Consider the following 25908-nt stretch of genomic DNA (forward strand, 5'->3'; position numbering starts at 1 on the left):
CCCTGTATAGCAGTCTCATAGGTACATGCAGATATACTTAACAGATTACAGACAGACAGCTCATTTCAATCAGACACTGTGTGAAATTCTAGTTTTCTTAGTTGAACCACAATGTAGACATTAAAGCTTCTGAAATCTCTACATGGCTTATCCCTATGTAATTAACCAAAACCAGGAACTGTGAGATCAGTACTTTTCCTACAGATTACAGCTCCACAGTTTGTCTATTTCTGAAACAACAGAAAAGCCTGTATTACTGTTTTTGAAGGTTTTGCAGTTCTAAAATACATTGGTTTAGCACATCAAAGAAAAAATGTTAAAATGTTAAAATATCCCTCTCTCCTGCATGAGACCAGCTACTTTCCCCTAGACTTCAGCCTCTTTTCACAAGAAATACTTGACCTTATCCTTTAATTCTTATTAGTCTTTCCCTGGTTTTGTGGCACCACGACAAACTATACCCTGCATTACTTTAGCTAATCAAGGGCTAAAAGGCTCCTATCTCAGGCCTTGTTTTCTGCATCATGGTGGAATCACACAGTTCAATCCCATATACACCAAATCCCTACCCAAGAGCCTCCTCTTCCCAACTGCATTACTGCGACAGACACATCTGCATTTGGCACCTGTTAAGTTCTTCCACTACCAGGATCAGTAGCCAATTTCTTTGGCTAAACACTGCACCTTCAAAACACAGCTATATTTACTCATTATTGCACAGGTAGTAAGCCTGTAGTACAAAAAAAAAAAAATCTATAATAAGCTAATATATAGTCTTATTTATGCTTAAAATGTCTATTGCCAGTTACAGGACTCCTCTCAGCCCAATTCTGTGTTTTCTAAAGGTAATACTACATAGAAAGGCCGCTGCATTTTAACAAGAGTCATTGTAGTTCTTGAAATAATGATACATAAAATGATGTAAAAAAATTACAGAATCTATACCTTAGATTTCCATAAAAAGGAGATTTTTCTGCATTGCTCCCCTGCCTTGGTTGTATCTTGAATGCATTTCAGAACATTTAATTTGTGAAACTTTAAAGATCTTCCTAATCCCTTATGGCTTAGAGAATGACCTTCTACTTCTTTCTACATTCAAATGCATAATTCAAAGCATTTTTTTCACTTAGGACATATAAATGGTTAATCCAAAAGAAAGGAAGCAAATGCAAGGTCAAAACAATATGGGAAAGTAAAACACCTTGTAGGGCAGAGCTTAAGACACTGACAGCTCTGTTGGCCAATGTTAAGTTACCAACATCACACTCCTACAGAGAGGGAAATGAGAAGAATTTGCTAAATATAGCTATAAGTGGTTGGAAGGATGCCTATCCTTATTTGTGCATTCATCTGTTTAATTGTGGGCAATATAGTCCACTAGACAGCCTAAAGCAAGTGTGGATGTTCAATATCCTCTGAATTATACAACCTCAATTGGAAATTGGACTTAATTACATAGTTTACATCAGTATAAATGGAAACTTTGTATTTTGAAACTCTCCACAGCTGTACCTCAATTATTTTCTCAGGTTTTGGGGATGTACTACATGCCTTCAAAACTGTGCAGCTTTAAACAAGGATGGTGAGAAAGGCCGTGGAATTATTGTGTTTATTGTATAACTGTGTCTTTCAAATCCAAATGTATACAAACATGCATATATGCTGACATCAAAAATCAAGTTTTATGCTCAGAGCTTCTTTAAGTCTGGTAGTAGTCTGTGGAGATTGACATTTTTCTTAAACTGATCTGCAAGTACATTTTTAAAATAGTTGCAATCATTTAAATATACACATCAATACATCTTACCAAATTAATCCATCTGTATTTGAAAATAAAGCTGTAACAATCACACAAACCTGAAAGAAACAAGTCAAGGAAGTTTACACACCTGTGATCTAAGCTTTCAAAAGGATTCCTAAACCCTTGGTTTCAGTGACAATATTGTAAAGAAATATAAAGGAATTAAATAAGCACTAGGTTCCTAATTCCCTTTAAGAGTTTGGGTCTAAATTCCTAGCAGATCACTGAAAGCCTCAGCCAAAGTATCAATTTTTATATATATATAACTGAGATTCTCTCATGTTCCTTTTACATATAACAAGCTTCAGTTCAGTTTAACATTATTTCTTCAGAAACTTAAATACTAAGATTCCTAAAAATCAGAGTTACCATACTGCTTTTCTGCTTCTAAAACACTGGAAAGTGGTTTGTGGATCATAAATGAAACGAGGTGGTTATTTTCTTGTCTAGATAGATGAGCATGGGCTGGGATTCAGAAATCCCACCATCAATATAGCAAGTAGTCTGTAAAAGCTGAAGACTGTTTATGTCCTACAGGAACACAGCACAACGAAACATAGGAAAAAAACGTGGGAACCTATAGAGGTTTCAAACTTATGGATTGTACAATTCAATAACCTTCCATCATCACACCACATTAAAAACAGCACCTTAGCCTCCAGCTCTAAAATACTGCTTCAGGAGAGGGAACACGGTTTTGACTTCCATTATCCTCCAGCCTGCAGCAAGGAAGTGCCTTGGTCCTGAATCAGAACCCACAGGAATTTAGCAAGTGCTATTTCTGCTTGTAGTAAAATCTTCAATATGTAATTTACATCTTGATATGTCATCATTTCCTGGTATTTAACTTAGTAACAGCTTCTCCAAAGTAGAGATTTTATTACATAAATTATGGAAGTAGCAGACTGGGTGTAGTGGAGACAGCATAAATTTCTGAATCAATACAAAATATGTCCCTGGTAGTAGTTGTTATTCTATGCAGGTATGTTATTGATTACAGTCATAATGGTCTCACTTTAGCTGCCATCAATAACTCACTGCTTGTATTGTCACACTGAATTAAAAAAGAACTAGTCTAAAAATATGAGGAGAAGTTATACCAGCATGGCATGACCCCAGCCTGTGGTGCAAAGAAGCAAAACACTGCCAGTTTAAGTTTTCAAGGATTTGTGTTAGAGACTTCACTTGACGTTACATTGATAAAATAAATCCACATGTGATCCCTATTCAGGACAAAAGAATATGTCTTAAACATTCCAGAAAACTTTCAGATTTATGGATGCTACATACACTAACAGTTTGCAATACCTTGGGACCATTAGAATACAGGTACTGTTACACAAAACTGAATCAAAGTTTTATGAGCAGTTATTGACATTCTACTGATTAACATGGCTGAAGCTTCCTTGCATCAGATTATGAACTGTAGAAGGAATGCTACAATTATTTCAGCTTTTTAAATTCCTAATTTTGGAAAACAATCTCCATAAAATACCCATATTTGCTACTCAGCAGAGAGATGGTCACAAAGTGCCAATTGGAAGACTTGATTCAACCTCATAGACTGGATCAGCCTCCAGAGAAGTCTGTCTGTATCCCCTGTTTTAATCCACAGCCAGAAGTGGCTGCCCTCTCTGCACCAGTCATTTAATGGACATGCCTGAAGATAAGTAGCTACCCCAACTTAAGCGATCTCACACCTGAGATTCTCCTTGCCCAAGACAGTTGGCACTCTGTGAATCACGTTTTAAGCCACACTGCAATTTGCTTTCCTCTGGGCAATCTCTGCAAGCTTTGCCACTCTGCATATTGTTAAAAAGATTATAATTTTCCCCTTTAAAACCTGCAAAAATTAGACTATCAAATATCATTATATACATTCAGCTCTCATCAAGCTGTGAATCCAGTAGCCATGGACACTGTTGATAGTCAAACATCACAATACAGTTTCTCACCAACAGGATAATCCAGTAAAAATGTCTGTGCCATCACTTCTATCACTGGTCTGAATAGCAGTTATCTAACATTTTATCACTACATAACCCAAATTAAACAGAGAACATTCACTGTAATAAGAAGGTTCCATGGAGGTATTCTAACTCATGGGTAGAATTTCCACCACCAGAGCAGATAAAGAAGAGGCAGTTAAATTACTGGAAACAGTAGGTCTAATTTCACTGAGTTTACATTGCAATGAATGTAGATCAGTTAATAAAAGACTTTTTCACACAGGAACAAGTTAGGGCAACATTTTTCTGTACAAAAAAAAACCCTATAATCATTCATTTTATGAGAGCAGAAATAAGAGGAGAAGGTAACTCAGCTTAGAGCTGAAAAAAGGCATTTGTGATATACAATGCCCAGTTGTAAAGCTACTGCTCAGCACCTCAACCAGTCAATATCACTGCACCTGTAACAATTCTTATACAGATTACTTCATCAGGAAATTCCAACTATTTCCAACCAGAATGCAGATCTTGGTACCAATCCCCTGAAAAGTCCACTCACAAGGATAACAGTGCAAGGGAAGCACTGATGCCTAATTCTAGATTCCAAATTACTAGGTTCTGAAAGAAATAAGGAAAATAATTTTTTTTTTGAGATTACTGTAAGGACAAAATGTCAGGACTTACCCCAAACTGATTTACTCATTTCTTCCCTCTTACTTGCTTGCAATGTTTAAGCTGTAATTCAATAATGCATTTCAGAAGACAGAAAATGCTTCACAACTCTTAAATAAACCATAAGCAGCTAAACAGTACCTGTTCTGAGGACAAAGGCCTGTTGCTAAGACACTAGACTTCAAGTTTCCAATGGCTTATGACAGCAGTAATAAGGCAAACAAAATAAATAATAAAAATGAAATTGTCAAAGATACCTTGACGGTGTCCTTTTAATTTTCAGCCAACTTGAGATGTCACGTAAGCACTGAAGCAGCAAAGAGGTGATACTGCTTAGATAGCAAAATCTCAATTCCTCCCTGACCTACAAATCAGAAGCTAATAGATTAGTGGTGCACTGGTGTATATGTGCACGGTATCTCATGGAAACCCTGTCACAGCTTCTGAAACAAAATGCATGTGCTCTGAGATGCAGAAAAAGCATAACTATAAATAACATCAACTGAAGCATGCACAGAAGATTTTGACAACCCAGTCAAGGACCTTATGGAACAAAAATCCCAAATTGTCTAAGAAAGCCATCGTATCTGAAGAGATGAAGCATACTGCATGTAGCTCAGGAACAGAAAGGTCTTCCCAGTGCAATATAAACTGGAGAGCGAGACAGAGGCACAACCTTGCCCATATGTTCTCAATGGATCTCAGTACCTTGTAATACTGCCAGCAGCAGTATCATCACTATGCAAGTGATGGACGAAAATTACCTTCTTGGACCACTCAGTCTGGAATCTGTGATATGAATATTACAATTTTACTCCTTCTAAATATACAGTCAAAATATATATTTGACTATAGTCAAAAATCACTCAACTTATCTCATGGTAATAATTAACATCAGTTGATTATATCGAGCATTAAGACTTGCAGAATCAAACCAAGATACCTTTCACATAAATGTTTATCTAGATGGAACAAAATCCATGTAACTACAAAGGAAAATATATATAAATATGTGTGTGTGTGTGTGTATAGATACATACACAAATGCAGTGTCAATTTTTACAGAATTGGATAAAATAAACTGTTAAAAAATTTAAGCCAGTCACTTCAAGAGTATAATGCTGTCTTAGTTAAGATTCAGTATTTTCAGAAAGACATATTCATTCCAACAATGGTAAGCTCCCAGTAATGACAACACTGTAAGAAAATGTATGTTCTTTGTAGGAATGAGGAGCAGCTAGATATGAACTTCATTAAATAAATCAAAGCATTCTCTACAAAAGGTCAAAATATTTAAAAATGCCACCCAGATATACATTCCTACTGGGTATTTTACACATTTTTTAATCCACAAGATGAACTGATATTCCAAGAATCGCATTTATTTTGGTGGGTCAAAGTGTCAGACTACCCTGAAACAGAGACAATCAATGAGTGTCATCAGGACTCCAAAATATTATTTTGTTTGATCACTGTAAATAAATAAATGAGTAATAAATGCTGTCCACTTACTAGTAAATGATTAGCCATTTATAGACAAGACACCAAATGCTACTTGAAATTGTGAATGCCAGAGGGTTGACTGTCAGGCTTTCAAAAGATTGGGTATTACAAAATTAAGCTGTCTGTTCTTAGAATGTTGAGAAAACCAGTCACAAAAAGAACTGGATTCACTAGAATTAGCTATTTCTCTTAAATACTACTTAAAACAAATGTGACCTAAGCTAATGAAGAAAATGTAGACTCTAGAACCTCAGCAGATTGCACCAGAAGTAGCTTTTCAGCTTGTTTTGGACTGCCTGTGAAATGCAAGGGTAGGAGTGAAAAGGACAAACAGGGAAGAAAACACTTGTACGCAGTTTTCTGGGGTTGGATTTGTTTTACACAAGTTAGCTAAAGGAAATAAAATCCACTTCATTATCTAAGTTGATTGTTTCATTTCTCAGATGCTCAGGTGGTTACCTGCTTGGCTCCAGCTCACAGGTAGACCACATACTACCTGAAATTTAAGAAAATCTCCCTGTTCTTATTTTAATGCTTAAACCCATGAAACCTTTAATGCCCTTCCGTGAAGAAAATATGTTTGTCAAGTTACATGCATACTCTAAATGTCTTGCATTATGGAAAGAACACTTTTTCTAGAAATAGGAAGATTTTAATCTTTAAAATCTCATTGCTAATCTCCAGGAGACACACGTGAAGTCTGAATAAGATAACTGCATGCAACACATGTGAAATTCCTTCCCTATCCACATTGGTGGGACCCTAGAGTTGGCCTTTTCCTCCTTATTCTCTAGAGGCAGACAAGAAAGTTTAAAAATTGACCTAAGTGCCTTGAAGGTAACTGTGATGGCTATTAGGATGCCCCCACATCTGCCAGAATAGTCATACTCTGGTTAAACTGGAAAGACACAAGCCAAATGTAAAGTCACACTTAGCTGCGCCAGCATTTGTTTACAATGTCTGTTGTCAATGATTTATACTCACACAATAAAATATTAAGAGCAACAAACTATAAATCTGGTAGCACAAGAATTCTAACAGGTTTTCCTTGCAGTGTATCAATTCTGACACTACCCAAGATCCACCAAAAGCACTGCAGCTATAATGTGTTGCATTACATAAAATCAAGTATAGAAGCTTAGTTTTACATAACTATAATATGCATACAGATGGTCTTTAGGACAAGATATCTAATCTAAAGTACAGTTTGTAAAAAATTTGAAGTATAAGCAAAAGGCAGGAATTTTGCCATTTCTAGTACAATGTCCTAACTCAATAAAATGGGAAACTCCCTCTATTTGTAGCTCTTGTTGGTTCTTCCAATATTAAAAACTTTCTGATACTGAAATCAGTTGCAGAGATTTTGAATTTAAGAGATGGAATTCAATGAAGGGAATTATTTTTATGTATTTTAGCCAAACAGTACATCAAAACTATGGTTATATAAACTGAAATTCAGTTATTTGACTGCAAGTATGGCATAATAATAAAATAAACCAAGTCCACTTTATAAAGATCACCAACGTCAAATAAAATGCAAACTATGATCTCTGTACAACACTCAAGGATGAACCATGCAGTCAAACTATTGTTCTTGCCTCCCTAATACATTCCTTTGGCCAAGCAATGGGAAGATAAACCCATATGCCTAATGGAGCATATAATTTAAATATTTCAGACAAGAATTGACAGAGGTGCTGCTTAAAATAAATTTAAGAATCATCCATCCAAATACCTTGCGGGATGAAGACCCCAGCATAGTTCACAACTTATTTTTTCTATACAAACTTCAAACTCTCCAGCCCCTGCAGTTACTTTAGTCCCTGTGCATACCCTGCATTACTTTATTACAACAAACCTTTTCCTTTTTTCCGTAAGAGATTTAATACAAGGCTGCATATTTTCTCTTCTGCAGTGCCTTGCAACATTTCTAAAGTCACTAAAATTTCAGATTTTACTACTGCACCATGCAGCGCTACATAATTTTATAAACAAAATACGTCTAAATTTATGGAGCCTTAAAGGACTAATGCATTCAGCAGATTGCAGTACCTTATCCACAGGAAGTTGCAATCAGGCAATGTCAATATTCTGTCATTTAGAAGCAGGATTTTTTACCATAAAGCATTCCCATTAATATAAATCAGGAGAGCTGTTTCCCGCCTCCCCCCTGCAAAACTTGTATTTAGGGTTTAAGCTACTGGTAGGATAACAGGTCTTCACTTGATAAAAAAAATCTGCTTAGGGTTTTGTTTTTTAACATGCTATATGAATCACGTTTTGCATTGTGACCTACCTAAAGGCACAACAGTACAGCGTAACAAGCGAAGTGCATGTTTTAAGAATTCCCCCTTTCACATACACAAACAAGTGCCTACGTGAAAGAAAAAGAGAAAAAGCAAGAAAGACAGTCTTTACTATTTCATATTCACTAGAAGTGAACATTTCAAAGAGTTTTTCAACTTCTACAAACGTCAGATTTCAACCGTGGACCTCAATACTGCGGGGAAAGCAAAAATTAGAAAATAATCCCTAACTCAGGCTTTTAAGTCTGTAATGGATGTCGCGTGTGTGAAAAAATAGGTTAATTTTGTTTGGTCTTTGCTACAAAGAGACTCATCTCCTATGCATGCCACAAATAACCTGAGCAATGACTTCCCTCCATGACACGAGCTGCCCATCATATTGCAGGATTATTACAATGTTGGTTTGTTTAGGGCTTGCTTCTGTGTGTGGCTTGCGTATGTAATTCAGGCATTCGCACACATCAACTCCTCGTTGCGCATCTCACAATAAACTGATGAACGCTGTTAAACCTGAACCAGCAACCTTTAGCAAACAAAGAAATCTAACCCGGAATCGTGATGCAAAATCATCCCAAAACGTACTACACCCTGCAAGAACCTCACAGAAAATAGCCCGGCAACCTCATTCATTCCCCCCCAAGCCAGGGATCTGCTCACCATCTCTGTCTTATTTCTCTGTCCTCAGCTTATTTTCCTTGCTGCTACTGGCTTCAAGGAGGCGGCGTACAAAAAAAAAAAAATAAAAAAAAGGAAAAATGTTTAAAAAAAATAATAAAAAGGGGAAACCCCCCAACTCTTCAATAAACCGCTGGGCAGCCGCTGGGCAGCATGTCAGCCCCTTGTCTTCGTCTCCCGCTCCCCGCGCAGGAGCCGCTCCCGCCGTGCCCGCCCCGCGGGTGCCCGTCCGTCCGTCCGTCCCCCGCGCGTTCCCCGGGAGAGCGCCCGGGCTGCACCGGCTCCTCCCGCCTGCTCACCCACCGAGGCAGCCGAGTAGTCGGAGCTCGCTGATTTTCCCCTCCCACCTCCACATTCCTATTTACAAAGGGTATCCAAGACCATCTTTATCCAACGGGGCGGGGGGGGGGGGGGGGGGGGGGAGGAGGAAGGAGGGGGAGGTGGAAGTACTCATTAACCCTTTTCTTGCATTCACCTTTTCTACTGTGATTTTTAGAGCACACAGGGGAATTCCCCTTCTCTACAGAGCACATGGACTCGTTGCCATCGGGCCCGCGGGGTCTCCGCTCCCGCACTCCGGCTTGGCCGCTGACGGTGCTCCTGACGGCCCCAAGGCCGCTCCAGCCAAAAGGTCCAAGGGCACGGCTGGAAAACGCGCGCCCTGCCCAAACTACTGCTCGGAAAACAACCGGAGCGGCCCGCGGGGACGCGGGAGCGCACTGCCCGGCCCAGACCATGATGCCACCGCCCGCCCACCTCGCTATTTATTTGTTTCTTTTTCCAAGCGGGGCACATTCCTCAGCACTCGCACCTGGGGGCAGCGGGAGCGCGGGAGGCGTGAGGGGCCGCGCGCCGTGCACGCCCCGCCGCCGCGCGCCACCGAACCCCGCGCGCGCCGCCCGCCTGCGGCCGCACGCGAACCGGCGCGCGCCTTCCGCGCCGCGAATTTTCCCATTGGGCGGCGCCGCTGCGATCGCGCCCGGCAACCGGAGCGCCATTGGCGCGGCCCCGCCCCGCCGCCGCGCGCTGCCGGCAGCGCCACGCGCCGTTGGCCCGCTGGCCTGTCCGTCACACGCGGCGGCCCCGCCCCCGGTGGGAGCGGCCGGAGGAGCGGCGGAGCCGCGCGGGAGAGCGGGGCGCCGGCCGCGTGCGCTCGGCTGGAGCGGCGGGGACCGCGCTGTCACCTCCCTGCGCGGGAACGCGCCCCCGCCCCGCCGCGCCCGGGAATGAACGGCGCCTTGCGCAGCTGTTCGCCCGGGGATGGCGGGCCCAGCTGGTGGCTGACACGCTGTGGCAGAGGGCCCGTCAGGTGCAGCCGGCCAGGTAATGCTGGCACGCGATCCGCATGGATTTGTCTGACTTGACCTTCTCGCCGTTTGCAGCGGTCTGTGCGCTGCCATCCTCGCCTCTCGGCTTTGTCTTCGGTAACCTGAATAGCTTGAGCTTCCTACGCCCCTACTTTATATCGTGTTATCCCCTTCATTAATGTTCCTCCTTTGAATCATTTCCTGTGGTTTTCCTCCCTCCCTAACCGTGGGTGTCAGAAATGGTGCAGCATTCCAATGTCCCCGTGCTGTGGACAAAGACAGTGTCACTTCCCTGTCTCCCCTATATATTCTGTATTTTATGCAGTAAAAGGTTAGAGTAGTCCAGTTTACCAAGGTATTACCCTGAGAGGTCACACTGAAATAGTAACCATTACATTCTTTTCTGAGGTAGTTTTTTTGCCGTTCTAGCCCCATCCCTGCATTCTTTATTTCCAGATGCATTTCCTCACGTTTTATGATATTAAAAATGCAATTTACTGGACTGGGATGACTTATTGGGCACATCAGATGATTTTGTAACCAGTTGTGATTATTCACTCATTTATTAGGCTACAAAATCTGCTAATAAATATCTTGCATCATCTAGACAATTGGTAAAGATATCAAACTAGATCTGGGCAAAATCCCATCTCTAGAAAACAGTAAGAGTCCCTAATGTCTCCCCTTTAAAGCTGCTTTTTGAGACCTCTCAGGGAAAATATATTTAATCCATCTAAAGTGTGCTTTATGCATTCCAAATAATGTGCATTCCAGCACTTGAAGAACAAACTCTAAACAAATGTCAGGACTATTTCTCTTTTAGCTTTTGAAACCAACTCAGGACAATTCTACAACCCTTTCATTAAGCTCCTGCTTGTATTTTAGCTTTCTCCAAGAGAGTTTCTGCCCTGACAGTACCACTCTCTTAAAGTGGATACAGAATCAGAGCCTGCTTGGGATCAGTCTATTCAAGTTTGACAAACAATGGGAGCTATACACTGATCCCCAAGGACAGGGTCTAGAAGGGGCAACAATAACCAAGCTGGTTTAGGCAGAACAAAAGGTAGACACGAGAATAAAAGGAGGAGTCAAAATGGCCACCAAATCAAGTATTCACAAATTCTTCCAGTGGACTCTTTTTGTGCAGCCTCCTAGAAGGCTTTTTAAATGACTCTGAACTTATTCTTACTTCCCATATGTATTAAAAACAAACAAAAAAAATCAGTAAAAAACACCATTCAGTTTTAAGCCTATGGACACTTTATTTTTCCCATAGATGTGACTGCTGCTGAAGGTATGCAGATTATCATCTGCAGATTTTAAATGAGAATCAAACCTAGAAGCTAAACAATCATTGGTCACAGTGATGAATCTGTACTTTAAGACTCAGAGTGCCAAAAAAACTAATACATAACATTTAATGTGCATGCATTTTACCAATTTCAATGTAAAAGAGACTTGTATAATCTGTCTATTTACTCACCAGATAACTGCTTTAAATAACAACGCTGTACCTGAAAACATTAATACATTCTAGGTTTATGTGTCTCAAGGTAATAACTGCAATCTATTATTGTGTTTCAGAAGGTGTAGTACAAAGAATGATGATCATACACTCACCCAGTAATTTTCATCAGTAGATCTCAAGAGACCTTGCAAAGGTCAGTGTGATCATCCCATTGTTGATGATGGAGAAGGAAAGCATTGAGGTGAACTTGCTCAATGTCATATGCCAGAGCAGTGCTAAACCTGACAATTGACTTCAGGTTTTCTGTATCCAGGATAAAAGGTTTTGCCTGACAAGCCACCTAACACATCCATATACCATTGGGAATTCTTTTAATTACTGTTTCACATCTTGTGTGTATTGTGTTTAACAGTGATAGAACCTGGAAGAACACTCCAGGCTTTTATGGTGTTTCTTTACAGGCTTCACTATAAAACATTTTGTAATTTACAGACTCCACTGAAACCCTATATTGCCACCCATGAAAAAAAAAAAAAAAGTCAGAAATAAAGTTTGAGATCTTGTTTGAAAAATGAAATAATAATATTTCAGTTGGACAAAAAGGTGACACAGGTCCAATCCCAACCCAAATCTGCAGATCTGGGTAAAATTACTAAATGTTTCGTTATCTGTTGTGATAGTGCTGTGCTTTCAACTGAAAGCAAATTTGATGTTGTCACTTGTGTTTTCCTCAATCCTCAGGAAGGCTGTCCTGGCTGGAATTCATCCCATCCCATTGCAAACTCAGGGCTCAGTGACTTTGGGGCCTTCCTGGAAGCAGAGTCTCTGCTTAAGGAGGTCAGGGGAGCAGCATCTCCCACAGGGGCCTTGTTCTGAGGGGTCAGGAGCTGCATCCAAACCCACTAAGATTGTCAGCAGCCTGGGAGTATCTGTCCTCAGAGGTATGAGCACTGTGAAGCTCAGATCAGTAATATTATTATTTCACACCTTCACAGAATCATAGAATCAGCAAGGTGAGGAGAGACCTTAAAGATCATGAAGTCCAACCTCATTAACCACTGTAACCTCTACAAACCACTAAACCACATTACCAGATTTAAACACCTCCAAGGATGGCGGCTCTGCCACCTCCCTGGGCAACGTGTTCCAATGCCTGACCACCCTAACAGTGAAAAAATTCTCTACTGCCCGAATTTCTCGTGTCAGCTTGAAACCAGATACGCTGGCAGCAGGCTGAGGCAGCCAGGAAGCACTCAGGCACTGTGAGATGACTTCCCAATGCGCTGGGGGATGCCGGGCGGTGTGGCACCGGCTCCTCGCACACGCCCCGCGGAGCTGCAGGGCCCGGCCCCGGGCCAGGGGCGCAGGGGAGGTGTCGGTGTCGGTGCCGCCGGGCCCCGGGCCAGGGGCGCAGGGAAGGTGTCGGTGTCGGTGTGGGTGCCGGCGGGCCCCGGGCCAGGGGCGTAGGGAAGGTGTCGGTGTTGGTGTTGGTGTCGGTGCCCGCGGGCCCCGAGCCAGGGGCGCAGGGGAGGTGTCGGTGTCGGTGTGGGTGCCGGCGAACCTCGGGCCAGGGGCGCAGGTTAGGTGTCGGTGTCGGTGCCGGTGCCGGCGAGCCCCGGGCCAGGGGCGCAGGTTAGGTGTCGGTGTCGGTGCCGGTGCCGGCGAGCCCCGGGCCAGGGGCGCAGGGAAGGTGTCGGTGTCGGTGCCGGCGGGAGGAGGAGCCGGGCCCGGCCCCCGGAGGGGCGGTGCTGGTCGGCCCGGCCGCCCTCCGGAAGCGGCGCGGGGGACGGGCGGTGCGGCGACCGTGGGTGAGTGAGGGAGGCGAGGGAGGGAGTGAGGGATCGGGGGTCACCGTGCCTGCAGGGCGGGCTCGGACACAGCCCGGGGCCGCCTCAGCTGGCAGCAGCCTCCGGGAGCTGCCGGGCTCCTGGTTTGGGGGCTGCGTGTGCCCTTCCTGGCCCCCGGCACAGCCCCGGCCCTCCCCGCCAAGGAAGGTGCTGCTCCTGAGCGCCATTTGCCTAAGGTTTTTATCCTAAATTTATCCAGCAGCACATCTGGGGATATTTTCAGGTGTCAGTTCGCACCTGTTTTCCTTGGTTATGCGATGACATTTTATTCCTGCGTGGGTGGTGGCTGGTTGGTATTTGCGTCACGTACAGGAGTAATTGTAAGTGTACAAGAGTAATAAAGTAATTTTAAAATTAAGTTTTAATATGTAGTGACCCTTTGAGGTCAGGAAATAGTCATAGTTAGACAGTGAAAACTACGAATGTCTTTTGGTGGTTCCTTCCTGAAGAAAACCTAAGAACTGTACAAGCTAAAAATACAGCTTTTATCTAAGGAACAAGCTCTGCAAAAGGCTCTGAGTCTGCAGATCCGTTGCGGATCGTGCTCTTAAGAAACTGGAGCAAAGGCTGGTTTACTCCATTCTTGTAAATGTTTCTAAAACACGATGTGGTGAAAGGTTGTGTTTACTGGCGTTTGTTTCTCATGGGAGCTATACAGTGGACCTAATCTAGTAGAATGCCAGAAAGAAATCAAGCAGCTGAAAATAAAATTAGCCTGTTAAACTTGGGAGTACTATTCACCTTACATGTTATTTTCTGTGTTTCTTAAGTGTTGTACTTTTGCTTTGCTGTCTTTTGCAGGGAAGACAGACTCTTCATCTTGGTAGGGTTACAAAGCCTGGGTTACTTACAAATGCTCTTCACAGGGAACAACCTGGAAGTCATCAAATTATAGATCCATCTATTCCACTTCATCTGTAGTTATTAGTATTACTGCTGTGGAACATGTGGTACACAAGGGAAGTGCAAAAATGAAACAGTAAAATGCTTTAAAAATGCAGCCAGGATACACTTTTCTCTGAGGGAGCAAAATGGATTACTTTAAAGAACTAATCAAGCATGTCTTATTTTTGATGATTTTAAAGTTCGCTATTAAAAACCTCATTTCAGTAGTGCAAGAAAATACATCCAATTTTATGGTCCTTCTATGGGCATTTGAGGACCACAGGGCTCAGTTTCATTTGGACATACTCAAAAGAATCAGTAAAACAGTTTGTACTCTGCTGAACATTAGCTACTGTTGTAGTACATGGAACTAGCAGATTCCAGTGAATAATGGTTTTTAGCTGTGTTTTAGACTGCACCTAAACAATAGTTTTGGATGAGTTGAGAAGCAGTTTAGATCACTGTTGTAACTGACAGAAGTTATTTATGATGCTTGATTTGTGAATACGAAATACATAACAAATGGCTTCCTTTTTCAAAGCCTGCTACTGGGAATTCTTAAGGGTAAAATAGTTTTATGCCAAATTGTGAACTGATTGCTTCTAATCAACCAAATGATGGTAGAACCCTATGAAAAGGACATACACAATCTATCATGTTTGGGTCTCCTGAAAGTCCCTCTAAATGCTACCTTATGCTGGCGTGTATCCACTCAGGCTTTTAACAGATCCTTCAAATGAGCAAAACAACACACTGTGCTGTCTAACAGAATACTGCAGCACAGAAGAATGTTAGTTACTTTAATGTCATTTCCAAATTAGCGGTGCCATTTGGAGCAGAACGCTTAATTACAGGATGTTTGTGGTTCTTGACAAGCTGGTTTGTGTGTATTAGGCATAAGTTGGACAGCAAACTAGAAACATTACAGAAATAGGAGATTGTTGCTATCATGTCATCCTTTGTAACTGTTGTCTTGTTGAGCAGGAATAAGCAAACTAGAATTTATAAAAGCTCATTATCCAGAGAGCAGTCTTTACTGTCTCCAACCTAGAGCACAGGATTTCCCCCCCCTTCCTGCAGACCTTGTTGCATAGTGTGTATATTCTGGCTTGTATTCTCCCCAAAAAGAAAATCAGAAAGCAAGTGTTGTACCACAACTTTGCCTTTTCTATGTGAACTCTTTAAACTATGGCACCTCCTTCATTTCTAAGGATGGTTCTGAAGACACATTTGCTGCAGAAATGGAGCTTGAAAATCAGCTTTTGATCTAGCTTTGGACTTGCTGTAGGATCAAGTTGCAAGTGGAAGTCAGTGCTGGCCCAATCTTTTTCACCTTCTCCTCTCCTTGGTCCGTGGGGACTCAGCTGAGTGAGGAGGAGGCTGAGTTGAGCACGTGTGCTTTGCAGCTCCAGCTCTGTGCAATGTGCTCGTCTCATCCCCTGTGAGTATGAGCTCGAGAGAATGGCACCTGCCTAAAGACTTCTTGATTGAATGTTTATGTACTTACAGTACCTACGACAGCCTCTCTTCACTTTTTTCTCCTCTTAGTGTTTTGTTAATTATCGTAAATTTCAGAATATCCAAATTTGAGTCTGACTTTCAGTATGCTTCTATTTAAGAATTTAAGGTAATATCCACAACAGGTGTTTCAAGTGCAATGTCAGCTTTACTCAAAGAAGGTACCAAAATACATTGCCTCCTTTGCCAGTTAAGTGTTTGTTTGTGCTATTTTAAGCGGTAGCTCTGTTTTATCTGCCTTAAACACTTCTGTCTAAAAAAAAAAAAAAAAAGAAGAAGAAGATTGGACTGTTTATATAGGACCTATAAACATTTATGCTTGTCTCAAGGCTGGCAGGTGGAGCCTGAGATAAAAAATTGTGGTTTGATATTTGGAGTTAATAAAAGCATAAATATAACTTAAAGAACTGTAATAACATCAAGCAAGGTTCATGGGGTGACAAAAAGTATTCTGTCAAACCAGTAGTACCTAATAATAATGATTGGGGGTTCTAGAAGGGTACTGAAGTGTTCAAAATACTTGTCCTTCTAGATAATTGTGATGAGTATTGCAAACTTATTTTGCAGCTGTTTTCTGACTGGCAGTTTTTCTTTAATCTTCGTGCTGGCCTTTTACATGAACAGCTGGACCTATTTGATTATTTGAAGGGAACTCCACAAATCAGCTAATGGAGCCTGAAACCGGTTTAATAAAATAGTGGTCTTATGGGTGATTAATTGCGAACAGTTTTCCATAAGTAATCCATTTAATTATCTGGCAAGGCACCTAGCAGCCATATCTCCATAGTCAGCAAGAGTACTCAGTGACAGTTGTCATTAAAATTGTATTTTATATCCCTGCTTTCACCAGAAAAAAAAAAAAGTTTTTAGGATTCCCTGCCGCACTCCCAGTGTAGATGGGAACCTCTAAACCCATAGATTTGAAGGTGATCTCTTCTGAGCTGTGATGTTGTTTCTGAAATAGTCTCTTTGTAGAAGATCCAAGTCTTCCAGTACTGGCAGTTCAAGTCCAGTATGATTGCAGTCTACTGAAAATTCAGCAATAGAAGTCTGAGAAGGGGTATATCACCTTCTCAAAAGTGGTTAGATTTTCTCTATAAAGCTGGCTATGGTCTTTTTAAAGGCCTGGCTAGTCAGTCAGTTATCCAAAATTCAAGACTGCATCTTCATTTTTTGATGAATTTCTAAGGCAGTTATTTTGGGATTGATTTGATAGAGGCAAAGAAAGCCAACAGTGTGTTATTGTGTAACCTGTTTAACGCGGAGTAGTTAGGATAGCTCTGCTATTGCTGCTTTTAGCTCATAGATTATGAGTCAGCTTGGGAGGGAAATTCCTTTTGTTAGCGAACAGAATTTAAAATACTTTGAGGTATATTTATATATATACAGACACACACACGCTCCTGTGCACTAATTTTCTTGTCAAGCATGTCAGGAGTGTTGCACCTCTTTTTGAGTTATTTCATGTCCTGCAGCAGAAGAGTGTCTTTGCAGGGTATTGGGCTGCAAGACTGAACTCGTTGTGCTCTGACAGCAACAGCAGGCTGGTTGTGGTGCTGAACTGTGCCTTAACAGGAGCCAGCAGCTATGGGCAAGCTGTTAATTTAAAAATAAAATCTGTATAAATGCTGCACTTCCAGCTCTGGTTTTGGTAATGTGAATGTAGTCAAGATGATCCATTTCCTGGTATCTCTTATGACAAATTATGTAGCAAATAAAGGGCAGGAGAGACATTTTCCACATATCTTGAAAGTATGGTTAAAAATCCTGCATTTTGTACAGAAGTTTTTTCAGTCGTTGAGTTGCTCAGAGGGCCTTAGAGTTGTGGTGTTGAATTCTGCCTCCCTCTACCCTTGACTTACCTTGGAAGTCCTTGCATGGCAAAAGCTCTCAGTAACAATAAAAATGGCTGTCTGTCATTGGGTGGTGGCATTCTGATAATTGTTTGAGCAGCCTCAAAAAGTAAAGATCAGACTGCAGTTTTATTACCAGAAAAATGTTAATTGGACAACACAAAATATTTGAAAGCTGTTTTGTTGGTTTGAAATGGAAAGCACATTTGTCATTCCGTCTGCATGGCCAGAACTTTAAATATAGCACAAGTGCTGGAAACTCCTCATCAAGATGTAAACGTCCCATATGTTTCTGTTTGTTCCTGGCCTTTTACCCAATGCTAAACCATAATAATTTCTCCTGGACATTGACAGTAGCTTGGCCTAAGTTATACTTTATTTGCAGGTCTGTGAGTGTCTTTAATGAGGCCTTTTCTGTCTTCTGCAACAATTTGAGTCTTATTTTCTCCTTTATTCTAAAAGAAGCATTTTGCCTTCCTTAAGAGAGGGAAAAAAAGTAAAGGTGCTTTGTTGGTAATGAGCACAAAATAGCATATCAGTGTTTTTTTCATGTATTGCTAGCACTCTATACTTTGTCAATATTTTCCTGATGCCGGTTTTTCCTCTAAAAATCTGAACTAGCCGGGCATAACGTTGAAAGAACTACTGTAAATCACTCTTTAAAACTATTCTGTTTTGGAAGTTATATTTTATTTATGTATTTGTATTGTGTTGTGAGCTATTAGTCAGTACATTACAATCCTTAAGCTCCAGCACAGCAGCAAGTTTTTCTTTTTATAATTTGCAGTGTAATAGATAATCTTTATTACCATTCTAGGCTATTACAGAATGACCTTGCATTGAGCCTTTTTGGGAGAAACAAGATTTAAACATCAGTTCTTCAATGTGCATCCTTCTATTCAAATTTGACCCACGGCCAGTTTCAAAAAATGCATACAGGTAAGATGGTTGTAGTTAAAACAGACCTGCTTCTGTAATATTTTACACACTTCCTTTTTGTAGCCAGTGTGTGAATTACAAACTCAAATCAGTATTATGTGTTCAACTGTGCTTTTGTAGTGTTTAACTTCATGGCTTTCCCCATTGGAGGAGTTACTGTAGCCTTTTTAGAACCCTTTGGTTTTAGACTATATCAGAAGTCTTGGGCTTTCTAATCATGGACCTTTTGCTGGTGATCTGTTGTGCCGTGTAAGTCCTTTAAATGTTGTACTCCAGTGTTTGGAAGTCCTGCCTTCTACTTTATATTTAAACTAAGTGAAATCCTGTTTGTTGGGCATCACAGTTGTAGCTGTCCCCTGCTTTCAGTATGGCACATACGTTTAAGGCTTCCAGTTTGCAACCAGGGAACTTCTAATAAGTGTCCTAGCCCTTCCCTTCCACAAAATCTGCTTGCAATTAGAACTGTAGGCAATAAACTAAGGCATGTGTATGAAATGTTTAGCCAAAAGCTGAAGGAAAAACAAGTTTGCAGGCTTCTAGGTCAGTTTATAAGAATTTCTCAATATCATAAAGTGGGTTTCCAAAGTATTATACATCCTGCAATCATTTTCTCTCTCATTGTAGCCTGTCCTCTTTAAATTTCATATCCAACATCAGTATCTTTGAGTACACGAGTATGTAATAAAAAGACAGGAAGCACTTCAGGCTGTGAACAGACTATGAAGGTTTATTGCTGTGTTTATATATACTGTATAGGTTCCATATTACTTTGTAGGGTACAAGTATTGGTATTCATCCAGAAACCATCAGTCAGTCTGCTCAGTAAATTGTTGTGCCTTTCACTGACTTGTTTTCTTGTCCTCTTGTATTAAGAAGCAGATGCCATTCTATAGAAAGAGAGGAAATCCGAATGGAAACCTCAATTGTCCAGAGTGCATTCCTTTCTGCATCTGGAGCCTGCCTGAAAAGGGATTTTGTTTATGATGTGACTGGTGCTGAATTAATATATCCGTTTATTTGGTCTGACTTTCTTTGTGTTGGTAGTTAGCAAAAGACAGATTCATCAATTTGATGCCTCTTGGGAAAATCCTTTGGATGTAAACTGCAGTTGCTTGCCAAGTGAACTTTCTGCCATGATCAATATTTAAAAGTAGAACTTAGGATAGTTTGCTTGCTATAAAAAATTGCATCAAGATTGAAGTTATTAATTTATATCAGAAAACAACTTGCTGTCAGTGTCAGAATAGGACAGCTCTTTTGAGATGTTTGGCCCAAATTCAGGAGTATTTAATTGTATTTAACTTTCTCTATATCTTTTGTTAAGCAATGCCTTATACCTGGCTCTATACCTGAGATAAATCACCCTGAGCTACTTGTTAGGGTGATAAATGCCAGGCCACAGCGTTCTTGGTGTCAGATTTTAACATCAGATACATAATTTTAGTCCTTTTTTTCCCTTAACACCAGCCCTCTTAATTCCAAGCAGTGTTACAGCTATTGGACCAAGTGAGACGTCTCTCTACAGGTTCTTGCTAAGGGTAATTTTTCTTGATAGTTCAAGTATCACTGTGCTGTAGCTCTGTTTATATCGTGGTGAGGTCTTGGAACAGTTTTCCCAACCAAAAGGGGATTTCTGCACCTGCAGACACTAATTCTTCTGTCCATCATGAAGCAGGCAATTAAACTTTCCTTACTGTTCTGTGCTTTGCATCTCTAACTGAAAGAAAGTGTCAGTAATAGGCATTAAAAGTTGAAAAGACAAAGAGCTTGTCATTGACTTGCTCGAAGAAAATAGCCAAGCTAAAACATGTTCTCTGTAACACTTGGGAGAATTTTCCATCCAGGTAGACCCTGGTTTCTAGAGCAACATATTGGTCAAATTTCTTGAGCATCTAATTAAGCAAAGAGCTCACTCTTGTGACACACTAACAAATCCATCTGCCTGTGCCTTTGCAACTGGTTCTGTTTTCCCTCATGGGGCTTGTTTGTGGTAGAGTTTAGTGCAGTGTAACAAGCACTTTACTGTAGTCCATTATTATTGTCAGAGGTAAAATGCTGCCTTTACATCCTTCTGAATAGTACTGTGTGCATCTTACAAATAAATTAATGTTTCAAGCTTCAAAGCTATAATCACAGGCTCTTTTCTGGAGCTGAATTGCATTGTAGGAAATCGCTTTAATGGAATGATTTCTCAGGTTTTCATTTCTCTCAATATTAAAATAAATCTTAATATGTAAATCCTTATACAGTTGAGTTATTTCAGCTATAAAAATAGCTGAATAGGCTTTTTGCAATTTATTAGAAGATGAGGGTCACTTAATATTGCTCCTTTTCACTATAATTATGTTTCATAAATGACAAAATAAAGATGTTTTTATTATTATGCTTTTGTATACTAGCCTTGTGCTAAATTTAGGGGTCTGCATTAAACTTGAGATGGGAAATATTCAATCATGCAAAAAAGACTTTGCTTATTTTTAGTATTTAGATACTATAAACAAATAGTAACTATGGAGATTAATGTAATGGAAACCATGTAATTTCATGTCAAGAATTATGGAATGCAAAGTATAATCGAAGCATCAGGAGATGAGAAGTGCACTTCAGGCAAACTATTTTTTAACAGTGGAGATACTCAATAAAAATCTGTGAAAGGAGGCTGCATCCTGTTAATGGAGCATGTTGAAGTAAGATGAGAGAAATTTGATAAACCAGCAGAAAGCCTATAGCTCAAAGACTAGAATCAGCTAGAAGAAGAGAAATTATGTAATTTTCAAAGGAACAATATTATATTTGCATTGGAAAGAAAAACTGTCCATACAGTTTGCTTTCCAACAGATGTTATCTTTGCTGGGCAAAATACTGAGCACTTACCTTACAGAAAAGATGCCATTGAAGTGTCAGGTTTTTCTAGTTTCTCTATGGTTGATTATGATTCTTTTTCTGTAGTATTTCTAATGTGCAACTTGTACCTTGCAGTTCTCATTTAAAACATTGTATTAGGGAAGAGATGAATTTGCAGGAAAGTTCAGAAACCTGCAGAAAATGTAAATACATCTGAATGCCAAACAAAGTAATGAGATGTCATTGGAATTGATTCTCGTGTGTTGTGGCTAAAAATCAGAATTAAAATTGTATGGTCTGTCTTCAGTTTCCAGTAGCAAACTTGTCTTCTGCTGTGCAGCTGTAATTGAGATGCAGCTGGCAGGAGGAACTGACAGTGAAGAAGATAACTGAGGTTAAGGAAAACTGGTTAAGAAAATCTGCAGGTTTTTGAAAGATAGCATTTCATTAAAATTAAATTAAGCAACATAGCTGGAGAGAAGAGGGAGCGTTCACTGTCTCGCAGCTGAAATAAAGGCAAGTCATGGGTACTGATGAGCAGGACTTTGGGAGCTGCCCTGGAGCTGTGCTGGTCTGTCTGCAGCCACTGCTGCCCTGAGCCTCCACACAGGGCTTGCCTGGGGTCACCATTGTCTTTTACCTTTACTTGGATCAGCCAAATCCATTACCTGCTCCTCAGGTGAGGATGCCTGACCAACGACAAATGCTTTTTTAAAATGATTTCAAAATAATAATTATTTTCTTTAATTAAGCTGTAACTTTGTGCTGAGGAATCTTAAGGTTGTTTATGCGACCTTAATTCAGTGTCTTCTATTGTGAGAATTACTTTGTGAAAACACCAGTTGCCTCATTCACTCACCAAGATGGACTTGCTGAGTGTCTCACGACAGTGAGAGAGAAGGCTGCTGTCAGATGTCAGTCGAACTTTACACTGAGTGATAGAGGTGAGGTGGGAGATAAAGGATAGTTTCATGCTTGAAATGAGTTAATGCTCTGGAAAAAATTGGATTCTGCTCCTGCCTGTACTGTGAAGTTCCAATTTTTTGGTTTTTTCCTCTTGTGTTCTACAGGCTTATTCTAGCAGCTAATAGGGATGAATTTTACCACAGACCATCCAAATCGGCCGAGTTTTGGGACAGCAGCAATGAGATCCTTAGTGGTATGTATGTCTTGCTGTTTTGAGTGTTTTATTATATAAGGGAATCATGGCCTGGTTTTTTTCATTATTAGGGTGGTGGTATTGCCTTTCTAATAAGAAATTTTCTTCTTCCTTATACATCTAAGGAAAACATGTCGTGAGTTTGAAACATGTTTTAATTTTAATGTATTTGATAATCTAACTCTTACTTATTCCTTTAGGTCTGGATATGGAGGAGGGAAAAGAAGGAGGGACATGGCTGGGAATCAGTAAGAAAGGCAAGATGGCAGCCCTGACAAACTACATGCAGCCAAAGATTGATAAAAATGCAAAAGGAAGAGGTATGGAGGAGTTGAAATAAAAAACAAAAAAGGAAGTGGGCAAACAAGCCCTGATGTTCCAGTAAAATAGTGATGATTACAGTATTAATTTTCTTACCACAGCTTTATGGACAAAAAGAATGTGTGCTGTAAACAAAAACTTTTAATTGATGAGTTTGAGTACATGTGTGAGGAACTTGACTTGGATAATGATTTCTTGGTCAAGCACACATAAGTAAAACAAGATGTGGTGCCTAGAGCCTGAGGTCACATTCATACAAGCTATGCAGCAGCACCATCTCCTCTGCAAAGTAATTCTAATTAACAGGCTGAAAAATTAGCCAAGCATTGAGCTAGCTTTAGATTACAGTAGACTTCTTAAAGTGTATATTCATATTCAAATGCCCTTGTCAGGGAATGCAACTTGGATTATGCTGGAGGTAGCCTAAAAGATTCTTCTTCCCCAGTGATAAATCAGAGGAAGAGAAATAATAGGAAAAAACCTGTTTCAAAGAGGATGCTCAAAACAGCACATCTGTGGGGTTTTTTAAAGTAAAAACAGATCTGTTTATAACTCTCATATGGTAGTGGGTTGGGAATATATTGCAGTGACAAAACATGTTATGCAGAGAAACAAATGAACCATGTCATTTGTATTTCATTTTAGGGTCATAGGGAAGTGAAGGAAGACAAGGAAGAATTTTTAAGGTGGGGAGAGAGGAAAGATGCATTCAGTCCAGAATAGTTAGTAAATGTGAATTCTTAGAATTTTTGACCAAGACCTTTTGACTGGGTTCTTCAGAGTAAAAGTCAAGCTATAATGTGAACATGGGACAATGATGTAAGACTTATAAAGGCTGGTTCATTTTTCGGGTTGATTTTGTGGTTTGGGGTTTTCTTCCACTGTTACAGCCTGTTGGCCACAGGAATCTTTATCTTTCTGTTTATTTTACCAGGACTGTCAGAATAGTGAGCACACAGATACAAGTTGCTCTATGTACTTCTCTTTCTTAGGTGCTCTTGTAACAAACTTCTTGACTGCAGATCTGGACAGCTACTCTTACTTGAAGAAAGTTTCAGTAGAGGGACATCTTTACAATGGATTTAATTTATTAGCAGCTGACTTGAAGTAAGTCTATAAAACATCACAGTTCAAATGTCAGAGGGAGAAAGATAATAACAGTGCTGTACATACAAGTCATAGCACCAAAGTGTAACAATGCAAAGCCTGTCAGAAACTAAAGTTACACCTCATGTTTTTTGCTAATTGGCATGCAAGGCCCTAATTTTATTGTAGTCTTTCCTTTGTTATTGTTTATCTTTCAAACACTGGAGAGCTATCTTGTATTCTAACCATTGCTTCCCACAAAACTTCTTGCAACTCCCTGATAGGCTGTAGTCAGTCTTTACCCAGGAGGCTCTGGGGTTTGTATTTTGAGAAGACAAAACCTCGACTCATAACTTCTCAGACACCTTTTTTTCTCTGAGAATTGACATGCTGCAGCAGGATTAGAACAGCTGAAAGCTTTCAAGCTATTAAAACACTCTGACTTCCTGTCAGAGTGTCTGTGTCATTAATCTTTCCTCAAACATTAAAAATCAGCACAAGACAAATAAACATTAACCTAAAGTTTCTGTAGCTGAGAAAAGATGTTGGATACTTAATTAGAATCAGTGTGATTGGCACAATCCTTTCCACTGCTTGTGCACGTGTCCATGCACAAGTACATCTGCTACTTTGCCTTTGCATTCTGCCTGATGGAGAAGAATGGAAATCCAGGGCTAAGGCATCTCCAGGCCCTGTGTCAGTTCCCAGCTGGATGCACACTGCGTGACTGGGAACACATCTCAACTGCCAGGAGCACACTGCTGCTGTGGCACACTTGGTGCAGAAGCATTAATCTGATTAGACAACCTGATGGTGCAGGGCCTTCTCCCACTCAGCTTTTCTGCATGCTTCTGAGAATGCACTTAAAGCAGAAGGCCAGGGTGTTTACTGTTTTCAGTGGAAATAATTTCTAGCACCTCTCACTAACTGGCCTTGTATTTACATTTTGCACTTTCTGTATTAGACACCTTCAGCTGATGGCTCAGACTTACCAGTCAGTTCTGTGAAGATGCCATGAGTGTATTTTTGCTTAGAAATAAATATATAGGTTATGTTTCCAGAAATTCAATCCAGAAGATGACCAGGCAGTTGGAGTGTTTGATACTTTTTGGTCTTTTTACTCTCTAATTTATATCGTCTCACCAGAGACATCCCAAAATTTTTCCATTGCCTAAATTAATTTTTACCATGGTCAGAAGATTTGACTTTTTGAGCTTTCTGCTGTATGTTGCTGCCTGGCTAGATTGAATAAATTAGAAGGCTGTCTTTTACTGAAAAGGCAACAGAAGAAATAGACGTTTTCAAGCAAACATCATATTCAAGGTGTGACCTAGCAAGCAGTAAGTTTGAGTTTCTTCCTTTTAATGTAGGAGAAGAGAATAGTCATAATGGCTGCTAATATGATGATATTAAAGTAGGTTTGATTGATTTTATGTAAGGCAATCATTCCTGTGCTGGGTTGGTTTGTTTATTCCTCCATGCTGGGGTGATAGAGAGTTGTATGCTCAATTGAATAGTCTTTCCGTGGTGATACAGGTCATAATTCCTTGTTGAGTATCACTCTGAAAGCTGTGTGTGTTGATTAACTTCTCCTCTTTGACATGTCCTTAGCCTTGGATACTCTGATGAAATGAAATTCTTGGCAAGCTAATGATGCAGAGCAATTTCAATAATATTTGTAAACTTGTCATTTTAGGAAATTAGAATTACTCCAAAGAGAAATGTGGTATATGAGCGGGAGCTACTTCTCTGTGTAAACAGAAAATGGTATTGTA

General features: G+C 40.4%; 2 protein-coding genes across 11 annotated transcripts in view; one reads left to right on the top strand and one right to left on the bottom strand.

Annotated features, from left to right (window-relative positions):
- ARVCF (ARVCF delta catenin family member) overlaps positions 1-8939 on the bottom strand; it is a 249190-nt gene extending 240251 nt beyond the window's left edge. For 2 of the 5 annotated variants that reach the window (XM_038151906.1, XM_038151908.1), the window contains exon 1: positions 8889-8938. The gene's annotated coding sequence lies outside the window, so the exon portion shown is untranslated. Of the gene's footprint in view, positions 1-8888 lie in introns of all 5 variants that reach the window. The other 3 variants (XM_038151904.1, XM_038151913.1, XM_038151905.1) reach the window with 3 other exon arrangements.
- A 1126-nt stretch (positions 8940-10065) lies between these two features.
- TANGO2 (transport and golgi organization 2 homolog) overlaps positions 10066-25908 on the top strand; it is a 28928-nt gene continuing 13085 nt past the window's right edge. The window contains exons 1-5 of one of the 6 annotated variants that reach the window (XM_038151900.1): positions 10066-10229; positions 18602-18723; positions 22638-22726; positions 22927-23046; positions 24040-24154. In XM_038151900.1, the coding sequence (XP_038007828.1) occupies positions 18668-18723; positions 22638-22726; positions 22927-23046; positions 24040-24154 (380 nt within the window). In that variant the 5' untranslated portion in view covers positions 10066-10229; positions 18602-18667. Of the gene's footprint in view, positions 10230-13373; positions 13490-13512; positions 13705-13826; positions 13849-14329; positions 14352-14406; positions 15855-18601; positions 18724-22637; positions 22727-22926; positions 23047-24039; positions 24155-25908 lie in introns of those variants that run through there. The other 5 variants (XM_038151895.1, XM_038151902.1, XM_038151901.1 and 2 more) reach the window with 5 other exon arrangements.

Source organism: Motacilla alba, chromosome 15 (genome assembly GCF_015832195.1).
Source record: "Motacilla alba alba isolate MOTALB_02 chromosome 15, Motacilla_alba_V1.0_pri, whole genome shotgun sequence".
In the NCBI taxonomy this organism is placed as follows: domain Eukaryota; kingdom Metazoa; phylum Chordata; class Aves; order Passeriformes; family Motacillidae; genus Motacilla; species Motacilla alba.